Here is a 17,243-nt window from a genome sequence, read left to right on the forward strand (position 1 = left end):
ATGCTTGGCGAAAGAGATGCATTTTTAATCTAGATTTAAACGGAGAGAGTGTTTCTGTTCCCCCGAACATTATCAGGAAGGCTATTCCAGAGTTTGGGAGCCAAATGCGAAAAATCTCCTTTAGTGGACATTGCTCTCCTAGGAACTACCTAAAGTCCAGCGTTTTGTGACCTTAGGGTGCGTGATGGGTTGTAGCGTGGTAGAAGGCTAGTTAGGTACGCAGGAGCTAAACCATTTAGGGCCTTATAGGTAAGTAATGATAATTTGTAACTGATACGGAACTTAATAGGTAGCCAGTGCAGAGACTGTAAAATTGGGGTAATATGATCATATTTTCTTGACCTGGTAAGGACTCTAGCTGCTGCATTTTGGATTACCTGTAGCTTGTTTATTGATGAAGCAGGACAACCACCTAGAAGTGCATTACAATAGTCCAGTCTAAAGGTCATGAATGCATGAACTAGCTTTTCTGCATCAGAAATAGATAACATGTTTCGTAGCTTGGCAATGTTTCTAAGATGGAAGAATGCTGTTTTTGTAACATGGGAAATATGGTTTTCAAAAGACAAGTTGCTGTCTAATATAACACCCAGATTTTTGACTGTAGAGGAAGTAACAGTACATCCGTCTAGTTGCAAACTGTAGTCTACTAGATTCTGTGTACTGTAATCCTTTGAAAAGAGAAAGTCATATAGGTTTGGAACAACGTGAAGTTAGTTAAATCACAGAATTTTCATTTTGCATTAACTAATTCTGGTAATTAATGCTAGTTGTTCTAGGTGGGTTGCATATTGTTTGTAAAATATTTTTTTCCCCTTTCATGTAGAAAGAAGAAGGAAAGGTCCAAGGTCAGCTCAACAACACAGACTCCAGCCAGTACATCCGAGACCTCAAGGATCAGATAACAGATCTCAAACATGAGGTAATAGTCCACGTGTTTATGAACATTGTTTCAAAACATTATTAGACTATGCACACTTAAGAATACATAGAATAATAATACAAGCTAGGCCACAGATGACTTCATCTATGAATGCATGAATAAAGTGTAAAAAAACACTTGAAGGAATACATTTTAAATAAACATGGCAAAAAAATAAATAAACCATTCATAGTTTTTCCGGTTTTTTTAATGAAAAATATTGATTTGATCTATCTTTTAAGCAGTAGTTACAAATGTAGTTTTGCGCACTCCCTGAAGAATTTGTTAGGAGTCCGTCTTATTCTCAGTCTACTCTGCAGCGGTGATGTTTTATCCACCCATGAAATGCTTCTTTTCCTGCCTGATGTGTCTTTCATCTTTACATTTTTTCACAAGCTTTGAACGTTTTGAACAGATTTGTTAGTTTTTCACAGGGTTTCTGTAAGCGTTAACTACACCCTGTGCGTGGCCTCTTCCTGCACTTCAGTTTGCCTGCACACACCCCATCACACTCTTTAGCGCTACACCTATCCTCTCACAGATGCTGTTATATAAGCACTCCGATATCTGTTCTGTCTTTAGGACAGCAGACAGATACAATGAGATGTACACCGATTTTAAAAAGACATTTTCCCAGTTTACGTAGCATTGCATGAGATGGCATGAGGCATTGCAGAGCCTAGGATCAGAAGGATTTTTGTCATTGATGTGAAGAAGGAAGTCGCCACACACAATTTCTCTTCACTAGGTCTCAAGATATGTTTCCTAAGGTTTCATATTGTAGTTATGAATGAGTTGCACACAATTTTATATGAGTCCCGTTCCGAATAACAGTCATGGATCGGTATTGTTTACAATAGAGGGCTGTGGACTAAGTTCTTCATTGGAATGATGTCCAGATGAACAAATCCAGAGGTTTAAGATGTCATCGGGGCTGACTATTTTACATGAATTCACTTAGTTGTGTTCTTTGCACGAAAACTTTTGATCGTCTGTAGGTGGTGTCGTTCATGTGGCCAATGTGTTGTTTTGGCTGTTGCCCACTTCTGGTAGTGAGATTTTTGATATTTCTGTGGTAGTGATGCACTTCAAAATGTGTCACATGTTAATTGGCTACAGAGGAAGCACTATACGTAGATGACTTGCAGTATGTAAAATAAATTGATCAACATGAATAATTAGTCTCAAGGCTAATTTCACGAAAGATCCATTAAAAATATTCATCCATCAATTTCCCAAACTGCTTGTTTTATGATTCTCAAAATGGGGGACCGTGAAAGGGGTTGCGAGAAAAAGGCATAGTTTAATTTTCTAATTGCAATAAATATTTTTCTTAAAGTGGTGGTTGATTGTGATTTCATACGTTCATACGATTTACGTTAGTTAGTGTGTAATGCTGTTTGAGCATAAACAATATCTGCAAAGTTAACAGCGTTGAAAGCTCTATGCAAACAGAGATGCTGTCTTTTGAAATTGAAGATGGCTCGTAGGGACTACAACGAGCTAATTCCCAGTTAATGGTTAAAAATAAATATTTTCAGATTTTTACAGACAGAATGGATTCATGTGTTAAAAAAAAAAAAAAAAAAAAAGGATAGTACAATTTTATCTCATGGTGTCTGTGCTGTGGGATAGTGTGGGTTGCAAGTTCTCGTCAATGTTACTTGAGGTGTCGCTGACTTAAATTTTTGAGAACCACTACTATACAGAGCCTTTCTTGTGTCTCGGGCCCATAAAAAATATGCTAAAGGCAATTTTAACAGTAAATTGGGTACATTTTTCATGTTTTTATTAGGCACTAAAGAATGTGGTTTAATAGCTTCTTTGCAGCCCAATGATGTTTGTTATGTAGGTTGTTCAGGTTGATGTGGATGATGGAAAGTTTATTTAGAATATGACATCACTAGCAGTTTTTAGTGTTTGGAAATGTGTTAATACAATATGTGAAGTGGGCATGACGTTGATGTACTTATGGAACGACAGGTTTCAAAAATCCCCAGTGTGATGTTTAATACAACATATATAGCCAAATGTCAACACCATTAGTATTTCAGATAGACATTAGACATTATATAAGCTAAATTGAATGTGGAACAGCAGAACAGAAAACGGAAAGCATTTAATTGATTTATACAGGGTGCAGGATGTAGTCTGATTTTCTCCTCCTCCTTAATACTGACAACAAAAGGCTGGTGGTTTGCGGTCAAACAACTTTCTACTAAATCGTGCATTCTCGGGCCATCTCAATCCCTATCAACAGAGTGCAGCGAGACAGCTTTACCTCTTAAAACCTACCAGGTTCCTCTTCGTGCACAATCAAACAGCAGCATGAATCCTGTCTGTAGCCACAAACCCTTACGAACAAGACTGATTTGGATATTTGTGGATGCGTAGTGAAGAGAGAAGAGCCATTTAACAATGGTACAGTTAAAATGTGTTTTTAGCCATTTTTTGCTTTAGTTAATCATATATTAAATTTAGTTATAATCGTTTAAAGTCTAACTTAATGAAAAATACATTAAAAACATCCTTCCATCCGTCCTGCTTGTCTTATATAGAGGTGGTTCTTAAAATGGGGGTCACAATTATTTCAAGGGGTCACGAGACGATTTCAAATCAAATTAAATTTTCTGATTACGATAAATATTTTTCAGTATTACAAGTAATGATTAATAAGTTAAGTTAGTGTTATTTTTTTTTTCATTTGTTTGCTTGAATGTTGTAAGTAAAATTAGAGTTAATTCTAGCGTATTAAAATTAGTTGTCGACCGATATGGGATTTTTAATGGCCGATGCCGATATTGAGAAATCAGTCTGGCCGATATGAGGCCAATATTAATATATGTAATTACACTAAATAAGAGACATGCAGAAAATTGGTAAAACTAAATGTACATTTATTATGCATAAATATTTCTTAAAACCTAAATTATAAAAATAAAAAAATTTGAGGTAATAATAAGTGCAGCCTTTCCTTTTCTTTTGCTGATCTACAAAAAAAAAAAAAGAATAAAACCTAAACAATTAAAATGTAAACAAAAGAGTGGGACACTTAAATGAACAAGGTTTAGTGCAGCCTTTCTAACATTCATAATTAACAAATTAATATTCATAAATGAATGTCAAATATAGTATGCATTATTCCATGTATTTGATGTACATATTGATGTACATATATAGTTTACTAAGCAACAGGTTGTTTTAATTATAGTATGGGATAGTTAGTTAATAATGAAGATATATATCTCTGATCTGTTTTGTTTTGCTTGTCCGTTTCATTGTAAAAATACTAGTCTCATGTATCCAGTCCTTTGGACTGACGGCAAAAGGTCTGGGAACCTTGATCGCTTTGAATGGCCAAGGACCGCCCAAGAGTCCATTTGATTGACAGATAAAGCAACCAATCAAGTTTGGTTTTGTGTTGCGTCATGTTTAGGGGCATAGAAATGTCCCCACAATAACAGACCGGTGTGTAAAGCTCTTGGACGAATTTTAAATATTCGGTGTAGTTTACATATTTCACATACTTTTGAAAATAATGTGTTTAGTTGATCCAGATAAGTGCTCATTGTAACAGTTATAGACTTTGAATCTCCCGAAGTGTTTCCAAATTTGTGTGTCGTGTGCATCAGACGTTCAGCCAGCGGACACTGGCGTAACACCTGAGGCTGAAACTAATAATAAAAGCCTGATTATACTAATACTAATCTTAAAAAAAGGATGGATGTCTTGTATCTGCTAGCGATTTAAATCACGTAGTTGCTAAACAGCGTAGAGGTCTCCAATCAGCCCCATTTGCACCACGCAAAACCATAGTCAAACTAATCTCTCAACATCACAAAGTCATGACTTGTCAAACTTGTGGCCTCACTTGCCATTTTGATACAGTCTTCCGGCTTGTTGACTTTTTTTTCTTTCTGTAGCCTCTACGACCCACACATAAGCCCTCTTCTATGTGCACTGCAGTGGAATGCCACATGAACAGTGTTGTTGTTTTAAAATAAGAGTAATATCAGATGGTATTGTGGAAGGGACATGAAACAATGTTACTGACTGTGGTTAAACTGAAATACCCACGAATGCGTCTCTCCCCACGTCTTTCTTTCTGTGGCAGAATGTTTCAGGTAAGACTGTATACATCTTCAACTGTGTGTTATACCACAGAGCACGTTTCTCATTTCAAAACCACATTTCAAACTAGGATTTTGTTATTGGCTTAAGGCCCGTTCACACAAAGCTCGATAACTATAAAGATAACGATAAAGTTCTAAAAATCGTTCTCAATATTAAAGAATAGCGGAGTCCACACCACAACTATAACGATAAAGGCAAAGAGAAACGATATCGTTGGAATCACTTTCAGAACGATTTTTATTTTCTGATGAAAGCTAAAAACATTGCCAACCAATCAGAATCAATCAATGAGCTCAGGAATTTAAAGCAGCAGATGCGCGTCCGCTTAGAATACACAGACAATATCGTTTGCTGGTGTGGACGCTAATATCGTTATCTTTATAGTTATCGTGGTTTGTGTGAACGGGGCTTTACAGTTGGCTATTGCATTTGCCCCAAGCCCCTTTTTGAGCATGGACTTTCATTTTAATTTGATGGACTTGGAACGTTGTATTACTATATGGTACATTATTTTATCCCTCAAGTCCTGATGACCTGCTGACTTAATACTTGCTTTTTAAATAGTTCACTCAAAATTAAAACGTTCATAATTTACTCGACCTCATGTTCCAAAACTGTATGCATTCGAAGATATTTTGAAAAAGGTCTGTGTTTTTTGGTGCTTAGTTGTTCTTCAGTATGTCTTCTTTTATAGAAGTTCATACAGGTTTAATAAAACATGAAAGTGAAAAAAAGTATTTTAATTTTGGGTGAACTATCCCTTTGACTATGTATTTAAAGTTGTTTAATTAAGCATTTTGACCCCTTTATCCCACTATATGTGTTTGTTTAAATTGATGGTGCCCTCTATGGTGAGATGTGCTTTGGTGTTAGCGTTCCTATCATTATCTTTTGTGAAGAAATTGTTTCCTGTTATTTATTTGCATGTTGTCAAATGAAATGGCTGAGGTGTTAAAGTTTCAGTTGTGCTGATGCTCTCTTTCTCTGCTCATAGATCCGGTGTTTAAGAGGGCAGCAGGGCTTACACGAGCAACCCAGTTTTGATGGGATTCATATAGTCAATCACTATGGAGGGGACAATGAATCCTACCAGTCCTCTGATGAAGACGGAGTGAAGCTGTCGCCCCAGCTGAGCAGACATCAGGTTAGAGGCCAGATCACACTACATCCAAACCTGGAGGACTCAGAAAGTGAGGGTGATGAGGAAGGAGATGCCCTACGACTTAGTGTGCCTTCAAATGTCAGCCATAAGACAACAACAGTGTGATCATCAGGATTGGTCAGACAAACTGCCTTCAAAGTTCTGGGAAGGAGAGCATGTTTGTAAGCTCATCCTTTAAATCTGCCTGCGGCGTTGAGCATGGGACTCAAACTGGAGAACTTGAAAAGCCTTATAGAGTCATATCTTTCTTGAGGTCATGTTTTACATCTGAATTTGTTTTGTTTTTGCCAAAATGCGTCAGATGTATGTCCTGGCACTAGTTTTTAATTTTAGCCTCAATAAGGACGACTAATGGGCCACTTTAGGCTCTTTGAGACCCTTGTAATAAAAATCAACATTTTGTGGCACAAGATTCCCAAACCTTAAAAGGGGGTGTTTCTAATAACCCATGTTTTTTTTTTCACATTACGAGAAGCTATTTTGTATAGTGTAGTGTTTTAAGCATTAAGAATTTGCATCCTCATAGCTTTTATTTTATTTTTTTAACCTTTTTTTTACAATAAGACCATGAAAAGCCAGTGAACATCTCTTTTGAGGGAAATGTATTACGGAACACTATCATCTTTAAATGCACATTAAACTGTTCCATATTAATACAGTGGTGTCATATCTAAAGTTAGCAAGCCTTGTTTTCCTGGCATGAATTATATGATTGGGTCTTGAACTCATGAAGTGTGGGTCAACGAACCAGCATCTATGTAAATATGTACATGTTTCGGGGTTTTTTTCATCTCCATTATTACTTGAAAATATGTATTCAATGGATGTAGTGTCTATATTGTAATGTATTGTACAGTTAAGTTGAAAGGGATGTATTGCTGAATTTGGGAGGTCTTTGGAGACAACAACTTTTCCTGGCACACTGCTGTGCAGTAACTTTTTATGTACTGTAGCTTTGACCTAGTCAGTTCTCCATTTCACAGGATGGATTTTTTTTTTTCAATGAAATTCTTGCTGATTTATAATATTTTCAACAACAGTATGTGGTATGCGGAGTATGTTATGAATCATGATTTCCGGCTAACTGATGGAATTGAAGGCAGGGAGAGTTGGCTCTGGAACAATGTTCTCACTTTTCTGGCCTTACTTAAGACAAGCACTCACAGCCATTCAGAGCCAATGAGAATACATGTACACACACACTGTCCCTCCTTTTATTTCATATCTGTATTCATACCACCTAGCTTCTGAATCAGTTTGCATTTTTGCACAGATGATATGCATATCACTTAATGGCAATGAAAAATACTACCATTCCCTGTTTATGGCCATATATTTAATTGAGCTTCACTCTACATTGTTGTTCTCCTCCATGAGCTTGTATGTCCCAGAGGTTTATTTGAAGACTTTAGAAGTCATCTTCAAGCAAAGGAATGAAATTATTTCTTACCAGTCCGCTATTTATGATGTTTTGCTTGGCTGGAGTTGAATAGCACCTGAGAACAAGCCTTAAAACCCATCATGATGGATGTAAAGATGGTCAACTATTTGCCCAGCTTTTAAAATTCATAAAGACTTTGCAAAACAACCTTGCAAAGCACAAAACACTAAAGTAAAAACTTTATTTAATATAAACTAAAACCTTCCAGAGAATCCCTGTGGAATGCTCATGTGGGCATTGGAGGCTTTACTGTTGACAATGCAAGAAAGGCCTATGTGTTGAAGATACAATACAATACAAATATAAATCAATAGTGGTTAACGAATGTCATGCTGTGTTTGCTATTTCCCATGCAGGAGCAGAATAAAACATTAAAGTCTTTAAAAATGAAAACCTTTGTTTTCTCCATATATATATATATATATATATATATATATATATATATATACACACACACACACACACACACAATAGACAAGTTTGGAAATTCGTTTCTTTAGAAATCGAGAAAGAATGAAAAATGTCACCAATGTTTGGACGTGTATTTTTGTCCTGTGTTGTGCTAGATTGATTTATTTAATTACATTTTATGTAACTCATGTCTTACAGGACAAATAAAAAGCATTCACGCTTCAAACATTACAGTTCAATAAACAACTGCTACAGCCTTCCTTACACCGGAGGATTACTATTGAGACGTGTTGAAAATAACGGTCAGGAAGTTTTTTTTTTTTTTTTCGTCTGCTCTTACGTCTAAAACTCATGAGATGAGATGGGCTGTGCACTCTTTGCCTTAAACTAACACACCACGTCTGTACTGAATTCATCTTGCAACGAATTGCGTGATCAGGTAAGCACTGAAAATTCCTGTTGGCAAATGAGCCCTTGTCAAATTTAAAGTGATTGATCGATTATTAAACAATTCTTAAATCAGGGTTTCTCTAAGAGCAAAATCACAGTTCGCGCGTTTCCATCTTTGCATGAAGTTTCGAACTGAATTCACGAATTTAACATTAATAGAACTGATTGACTCATCTCAGCATTGTTTTATCAGTGCAAATGTAAACGATTTCATTTGCAACGCTTGGTATTTAGCTGATTACATTTAGTTTGTCAATTAAGACGTACATGAAGGAACAGAAAAAAACATTGCGTTAAGCGTTTTGATATAACCATGGTTGTTCGTTGTTCTGAGAAATAGCCTAATATTTTCTCTCGTAGCTTCTTTATAAATAAGCAGCATGCTGTATATTAATGATTTACTTTAAAATTTAACAAGAAAAGCAACAAGACTCCGGTCAGGATTTTTGTTGTCAATCCATTTTATTCTGCGAGTTAGGCTACTTAATGTATCCTGACAGATTTTATTGGGAGCAACATAAAATTATTATTTTTTTCCCGTTAGCCTTCCGTATTAGCCTAAAGTCCGTTTTCTGTCACTTAAACGGGTAAATAGCTATAATTATATGATGCTCAAGTAAAAGTGAGATCATGTTTGAACATCAGTCAAGATTTTGCAGGCATTATCATATCTACCGGATGCCCCGAGATGGCAGGTCTAATCGACGGAGGGCACATTGCGCTTTGATTTCCTGCGCTTTGCTGTTGGCAAGAACTGACAATCTCCACTGCAGATCCTGCACTGAGCGATTGTAGGTAGCCTATCAGTGTTCTGATGGGCGAGACAGACTTCAGATATCCATACAGATTGGTCAAAAAGTGACCGACCATTTACAAATTAGTTGAAGCAGTAAGTAACTTTCAATTTCACGGTTCGCTCACATCAATTTACAGCGTTTTCCCTGTTTACTACACACTCCACTAGCCTACTTGCGCAAGTGAAGCGATTCATTTTAGGAGACGTCTGCGAGTCAAAGGCAGGTGAGACCGAATGATGCACAGACTATGTGCTCCCACTGACTGTGTCCACGACAGATCGCCAGCGTCCACTCCGAACAAGGCAGCTCTGTTCACTGAGCAGCCACGAAACTCGAGAACACCGTGACCCCGCTCGCGTGTGGACCGCTTTATTTCAAGGCTACAAAAACCAAGTTTTCCTTTATCACTTCGATTAATAAACCCATAATCAAATTCAAGAGCAGCATTTTAAGGTATTTAACTTTAAACAGCATTATAATCTCGGCTATGAACTAGACTTAATTTAGTTGATTTCTATTTTAAAAATGTAAATACGCTAATTCTTTAAAAATAAATATAGGTTATTAGCCTATAGGCTATTCAGAATGTAACTTCAGAAAAGGATTCAGTTGAGCCATCTCAAATGTTTAACAAACTATACCCTATTATGTACGCGTTCAAAACTTTATAGTTTATATTGTTCATTTGTTTTGTAGTTTGGGCATTGCGCTGAAGGTCACGACAATGTGTTTATTAGAAAGATCATTTAATGCTGATATTTCTACAAATGTCCATTTCAAATGATTTTTGTTTTCTTTACAAAATTATAACAGTGTTGACTATCCTGACAGACGTGACAAAACAAGATAAAGTCATTAAGAGAGGAGACTTGAAGGTGTGGTTGTGATGACGTTTAGTCTGTCATTATGAGCTCTAAAGCAGTTTTACATGAGGGGGCGGAGTGACGATAACAAAGATGACACGTCTCAAACTATATGAAACAAAATCCAGAATTATAGAATAAATACAAAACGCTTTTCTAATTAAATGGTTTTTTTTTTTATCAAATTGTGGATTTTTGCTAATACAAGCATATATTTTAAAATAAAATAGCCTACATTTTATACTCCATTTTTGATGCTTCAAGAAAAATGCCTATAAGCATTTAAATTGATATTTAGGCTACACAATAAGGACACAAAATGCACCCTTGTGGATTATCCATCGATTATATCCATATTGTTAACTAAACAAACAAAATATAAGTTAACAGCTAATCATTAATGCACGAGCCTGCACAAATCTATGGAGAAGGCGCAGGCTGGGTAGCCGTCTCCGCGTTTCCTCTCCCCCTGCAGCTATAGGGATTGAGTAACACATTGATAAAACAGTGTATCACTTATCCTGATCTAGCCACGGTTCCCCCCGGACCTGTCTGTCCTCTCGTAGAGGGGCGGACCAATCACAGGCCTAAGGCTTGGTAGTTGTTCCTTTAAAGCACCTGTCTTCATAACACCTGGCAGACGAGAGAAGTGCTTCACGCGTGTCCTCTCTACAGACGCGCTGCTCAACCAATGGTCTTCAAATCTTTTCAGAGATAAAAAAGCCGCCGCGTCCGTGGAGCTGACAGATTGCCTGATCTTCACTAATGACTGAGGACATAGGAGGAAGGAACCACAGGAGACACAATGCCTAGGTCTTTCTTGGTGAAGAGCAAAAAAGCACACAGCTACCACGAGCCGCGATCTTTGGAAGATGACCACAACAGACTTGATACTATTTTAGCTCATATATGTGCAGGTATGTCAAAATAAGATAAATCTGCTGATAATTTGAAATGCATCGCAATTATCAAACATGTCGTCAAACAAAAAGTGTGTGTGTATATATAGCCTATTAATTTAACCATACCCTATAACCCTTTTATTATATCTATTTTTATAGCATATGCCTATATATATATATATATATATATATATATATATATATATATATATATATATATATATATATATATATATATATATATATATATATATATATATAGATGTGGTTTTTGTGGTTTTACGGAAAAAAAATCTCCTAACAGAAAGCAAAACTTCAGATGAGTGCTGTCCGGTTGTCCTGACCGGCGACACGACTGGCGCTTGTTCTCCGGACTCTCACCTGGTGGATCAAGCGGATCTTTCCTCGAAGTCTCCTCTCAGCAGTGACGGAAGCGTGTGCGACCGTTCCTCAGATTACGAAGACTTCTGGCGACCTCCATCACCATCAGCATCACCGGGTACGTTACATCTCTTAACGTGTAGATATATGAAGTTCATCAACTTGGTCTACAGTGTGAATGCATGATTTAGTTTGTGTGTGTGTGTGTGTGTGTGTGTGTCCGTTATATGGCTAGGCCACATCATTCTTTTGTTTATGAATATACTTGTCAACCTGTTCTTTAACGTTTTCTTTTTTTACCAAAACATTTTACCTGGTGGAAATTATTTGCACGAGGTAGTAACGATATTGGGCAGCTTGGGCACGTTTCATTTGTTTCGGGTCATACCGGACGGAATTAACACAACAAAAAATGATGAGCGTGATTTCACCATCCTTGTTGATCCTGGAACAACATTCCAATAAACAAATCCGAATCGAGGGATAACTTTTCAGGAAATATCTGTTTTAGGCTTATGATCGGATTTCGGTGCTTCTACACCCTTGTTTATCAGCTATCATTTCACACTGATTTTAGGAATAAATTATGGGTAGGGTTAGGTCTATATTTTTTGGACAATAATGTTGATCCAGGAACATGTCTTACCTGCAAAATCACGGCGACCCCCAAAAAATATGATTAAAAAACGTTTGTGTTTCATTTTAAAAATATTTAAGATAGGCCTATTTTCGAATTTAACATTAACAGAATTAGGCATAGGCTAAATCGCACGTGACATTAATTATAAATTACTTGAAACAATTAAACCCTGTGCTACACTGCTACTGTAATTCTCAACAGTTTTATTTAAAACTTAGATTTTTTTTTTTTAACAGAGTCAGAAAAGTCCTATTCACCCTCTGGTGAAGAAACGCATCCATTCACCGTCCCCTTCAGGCCTTACGCGTGGAGCAGGTACTCGGGATGTGAAATCCGACAGCTGGTCCAGCATACTCTCAACCATCACCGCTCTCCTCCAGCCTATTACAACGATCGCGTGGTCGAGTCCTCTCTCTTCAACGAAAGAGGATCTGGTGCTACCATTTACAACAGTTATGGTTCCACTGCCACCCTGTTCGAGCGCGCCACTGCCTCTGGACTTTATGATGACAACAGCATACTGGGAAAAGGAACTGAGATGAAATCCAGTTCTGATGTGATGTGTAGTCGACTCCTGCTAAATGGCGCATTCAAATGTATAAAATGCAGCAAGGTAATGTAGCCGATCTAGCGCAAACAGCTCGCTCGGATTTTTACAAATCACGATTAGACATTATTCAAGGTAGTCCTCTCTGTTCCACAGGTGTTCTCCACACCGCATGGCTTGGAAGTCCACGTTCGGAGGTCGCATAGTGGAACAAGACCTTATGCTTGCGACATCTGCGGGAAAACGTTCGGACACGCGGTCAGTCTGGAGCAACACAGAGCTGTTCACTCACAGGTAAAGCGCTCGGATCGTGTTCTTATTTGGGGAAATAATGAAAACCATAGCAAACCTGTCTAAAAGAAACCGATTGCATGCGAAAATGAGGTTCTAAAAACAAGCATTTCATTCCACAGGAGAGAAGCTTTGATTGTAAAATCTGTGGGAAAACTTTTAAAAGATCATCTACTTTGTCCACGCATCTCCTCATCCACTCCGATACACGGCCCTACCCGTGCCAGTACTGCGGAAAGAGATTCCACCAGAAATCAGATATGAAGAAACACACATTCATCCACACAGGTAAGCCAAATGTAAAGAGCTTGATCTATAGACATAGACCTTTGACGGAAAACGCTGACGTGTGGATTTTCTCTCTCAGGGGAGAAGCCACACAAATGTCAGGTGTGTGGGAAAGCTTTCAGTCAGAGCTCCAATCTGATAACACACAGTCGAAAGCACACCGGATTCAAACCGTTTGGGTGTGACCTCTGCAGCAAAGGATTCCAGCGCAAGGTCGATTTAAGAAGACACAAGGAAACACAACACGGACTGAAGTGAGGAAACGAGTCCAGGACTTTACCAAACACTACTGGACAACCTTTAAAAGTCTTTTTCATTTAAAAAGCTACAAATGCTTATTCAGAAAACATTAAATCAGTGTTCAGAGAAGGCGATTAAAAGCGTTTACATTGGTTTGTAGAGCTGTTTATGCTTTGTGAGATTTGCCTACGAGTCAGCAGCAGGCCAGCAGGTCTGGCAGCTTTCACGGTGATGTTAGACAGGGTATCTTGATCCAAATCAATAGCCCGCTGCCGAGACATGCCAGGCATCGTGTCTGAACCCAAAATATTATCACCAAAATAATCAGGGACGAAATATAACCGCCGCGAGAAAGGACACTGTAGGCTATCACCCAAAATATCAGCTGAAGGAGAGAAAAATCAGCGCATCTCATAAGAATGTCACTTTGTTTTCAAGGCTGCAAAGGGAATGCTGGCAAAACAAGCACTACAATAAGACTGCGAGATTTCATCAATAAAAGGATTGTTTGTGTACTATAGCCCAATTAAATGATTTGGCAACATGTCGAAGCCTTTCCATTCATCATTTTATTATTTCTAATTAGATTTCGTTTTCTTTAACGTAGGCTATATATATAGATTGTCAAAATTTTCGATTACATTAAATTAAATTGTCATTTACACTATTTATTGCAATAAAGAATATACAGAGATTTATTTCTAGTGTGTATTTTTTCTTTTTTGTGTGTGTAATCAAAGTTTGTGTTTCATGCAGATTTATAAAATCTCGGTAGCTAGTGCGCGCAACGAATAACTTATCTTGAGCTAAGCAGAGGCTTTTTCATTTCATGTCTGTAAATGAACGTGTTTCTTTATTTTAAATATAGTCAGTATTTCATTACTTGTTTAAAATAAAAATGATTTTTTCGAAACAACTTGTTGGAAATTCCAAATGTGTTTCGCAATCAGTGTATATTTTCAAGATAAGAAATATTGGAAAGACCAATAATTAGGTTAACGGGAAATCAATAATTATTTAATATTAGAATGGAAAGGGAAGAGAAACATACTATAGAAAAATAAAGATGATTGATCAATTATGTTTTATGTCTTTAAATACAATTCACTGTAGGCTGAAAGGAGACCACGGAATAGAATAATTGAAAACCAAGAGTAAATCATGTTCGTTATATTATTCATAAAAAAAGAATAAATATATATATTTATCTGACACTCGAAGTCATATTTTGAATATTTGTATTTGTCCATTTAGTTACAGACAACAGATTGTCAACTTTTCCAACGATTTATTGCAAAGCCCGAGAAATTGTCACATTTACATTTATTCAGCACTCTTCGATTTACACGATTTGTTTTATATTTAAATTAACTTATAATTAACTGCAGCAATTCTGAATTACTAGCACAGATAAATTAAGTCATCAAAAACAGGATAAATCTGATAAATCTGAACAAAAACACGTTTTTTTAATCGAAATTTAATTATACCTGTTTTAAGATATCACGGATGCAAATGTCGTCAAATCAAACGTCTATTTGTTTTTCTAGCTATCTTATCTGACCGTGAAAATAATTATCCCCTTTTATTTACACTCTAAACACTCTTGGATCTCTACTGTTAACCAAACTGAGTGTAAATAAAGAGCGTTTATTCAGCAGAAACACTTCACTCGCCGAAGGGCGTGTCACGCATTCTGCTTCCCTGCAGTCTACATGGCCCTGGGATATAACGAAAACCTTCCAGGGCTCTGGCACAGTCAAAGTAAATAGTGCAAGGTCTAATATCTGTTTCCAACAACGCAACCGCCCATATATGCCAGATAAGGAAAAAAATATTCAATTCCCATTTTCCAAAAAAAGGCTACCCTCAACAGTCTAGATCAAATTATAATATATATAAGTTTTTGCACAGTAGGGAAGACACAATCATAGAACACCATGCACCATTTAAAAATCACTGACTTTTTATGGCTCAAATCTTACTGCATTTATGCCGTGAAAATGCTGAATATTTTAAAACCCTGAAGATTTGACTGCGGTGAACATGAAAATCCATATTTATTCCAGAGAAAATAGAGGTTAGCACACAGCTGTGGGGTTTACATGTCCTACTGCCATTGGGAAAATCCAACACGCCTGAGGAATTAGGACTATTTTTAATATGTAATCGGCTCCTTCGTTTTTGACTTTATCAACAGCTGAAAACATTCATGACTGTCAGATTGATAGAATCATTGTAGTTATATTCCAAGACGTCATTTAAAATAAAAAATGCATCATTAGTTACTAGTATCCCTATTAGAGAACATTACAGTGCTGTGTGTGTGTGTGTGTGTGTGGAAGTGCAGTGAGCATATGGATGTGGTTTTGTACTGCCTTAACATAGGTGAGTATCCCCGTTTCAATCCTCTGCAGTTCACTCAAAGGGAAAGTACAAGCTTCAAGTGGACCATTAGGCCAGGCCAGATTTCAGTGAAGATTTTAAGCCTCCAGGCATATCAAATATGAATACAAGAAGTCCTGAAAAGAGTCCAATCAATTTCAGTGGGCGAGTAATCAGAGCACTTCAGTCTTTAGCTTACACACACACACACACACACACACACACACACACACACACACACACACACACACACACACACACACACACACACACACACACACACACACACACACACACACACCTGCACTAACAAAAACATAACATAAAGGTTGCAATAATCTGTCTGGTCATTTAAAGGTTTAAAGAGTTATACATGGAAATATTCACAAGGTGGTGCATTACAGAAGTAAATACATGGCTATTTCATGGTAAGGAGTATCTAAATTAATGTCAGTTACAAATAAAAAATGAAGGATTTCTTAAGTTTTGCTTAGGTTTGAGATGAGAGACAAAGTTTTTAATTTAAGAATCGGACAGCAATCCAATACCTTAAAGCAGCAGTTCACCCAAAATTATTCTGTCATTGTTTACTCATCCCCATGCAGTGTTGGGAAGGTTACTTTGGAAATGTAATAGGTTACAGATTACAAGTTACCCTATTTAAAATGTAATAGTAGTGTAACTTTTTTAATTACTTTAATAAAGTAATGTAACTAATTACTTTTGAGTACATTTTGATTACTTTTATAAATTTCTAATGAATGTTAATTTGCAACTGTTAATCATCTTCAACCATTTTACACCATGCAGGTTTAACCTTACAGTAGTGCTCAATACTGTCAGACTTTCACCATCCTTCATCACCTGAATTAAGATGATCACATTTGAACACATCCACCACACAATCAGACTTTAGTACAGCCTTTAACTTTGAGATTGATCTGAAGTTCAAAGCAGATTTAAAATCAAAAGAAATAGTTTATAGATACTGTTTTTGAAACCAAATCTTTGCATAACTACAGGCATCTAACTGCATCTAACAATGGTTTGGGGAAAAATAGTTAATAAAAAAAATAAAAGCATATACATCAACTCAAATACGGTTATCTAATAAGCATGTGTCCTATTTTGTGTACTAAACTCCTGAAACATTGGTGTCTTTCTGAAACACCGCTGTCTCTTTGTATATGATATGATATGATGATAGTTTCTCAAAATAAGTAAAAAATGCTCAAGAAGTGACTATTCTAGAGATTAATTTCCATGAGGGGCGGACTGGGAAAAAAATAGGCTGGGAAATCTCACACTCATACACCCACAACCCATTCTGAAACATGGACAACCCTATTTTTTTTTTTGGACCTGACATGAAAAAGATTTGAATCCTTA

General features: G+C 36.8%; 2 protein-coding genes across 8 annotated transcripts in view; both read left to right on the plus strand.

Annotated features, from left to right (window-relative positions):
- The window catches only part of LOC132151879 (ecotropic viral integration site 5 protein homolog), a 58,207-nt gene extending 51,569 nt beyond the window's left edge, over nt 1-6,638 (plus strand). For all 7 annotated transcript variants that reach the window (XM_059560365.1, XM_059560368.1, XM_059560364.1 and 4 more), the window contains 2 exons: nt 827-922; nt 6,051-6,638. In XM_059560365.1, the coding sequence (XP_059416348.1) occupies nt 827-922; nt 6,051-6,323 (369 nt within the window). In that variant the 3' untranslated portion in view covers nt 6,324-6,638. The remainder of the gene's footprint in view (nt 1-826; nt 923-6,050) is intronic.
- Nucleotides 6,639-8,417: 1,779 nt separating this feature from the next.
- Nucleotides 8,418-14,401, plus strand: LOC132151880 (zinc finger protein Gfi-1-like). Its single transcript, XM_059560373.1, has 7 exons — nt 8,418-8,509; nt 10,893-11,097; nt 11,387-11,581; nt 12,340-12,716; nt 12,807-12,944; nt 13,064-13,229; nt 13,309-14,401. Exons 2-7 carry the CDS (start codon nt 10,986-10,988, stop codon nt 13,485-13,487), a joined length of 1,167 nt encoding a protein of 388 aa, XP_059416356.1. The 5' UTR covers nt 8,418-8,509; nt 10,893-10,985; the 3' UTR covers nt 13,488-14,401.
- The last annotated feature ends 2,842 nt before the right edge of the window (nt 14,402-17,243 follow it).

Source organism: Carassius carassius, chromosome 10, assembly GCF_963082965.1.
Source record: "Carassius carassius chromosome 10, fCarCar2.1, whole genome shotgun sequence".
Lineage (NCBI taxonomy): Eukaryota > Metazoa > Chordata > Actinopteri > Cypriniformes > Cyprinidae > Carassius > Carassius carassius.

Coding starts and splice junctions, on each gene's coding strand:
- LOC132151880 (XM_059560373.1), top strand. CDS start 10,986: ATGCCTAGGTCTTTCTTGGTGAAGAGCAAAAAAGCACACAGCTACCAC. Junction 11,098..11,386: donor TTTAGCTCATATATGTGCAG/GTATGTCAAAAT, acceptor ATCTCCTAACAG/AAAGCAAAACTTCAGATGAG. Junction 12,945..13,063: donor ACAGAGCTGTTCACTCACAG/GTAAAGCGCTCG, acceptor TTCATTCCACAG/GAGAGAAGCTTTGATTGTAA.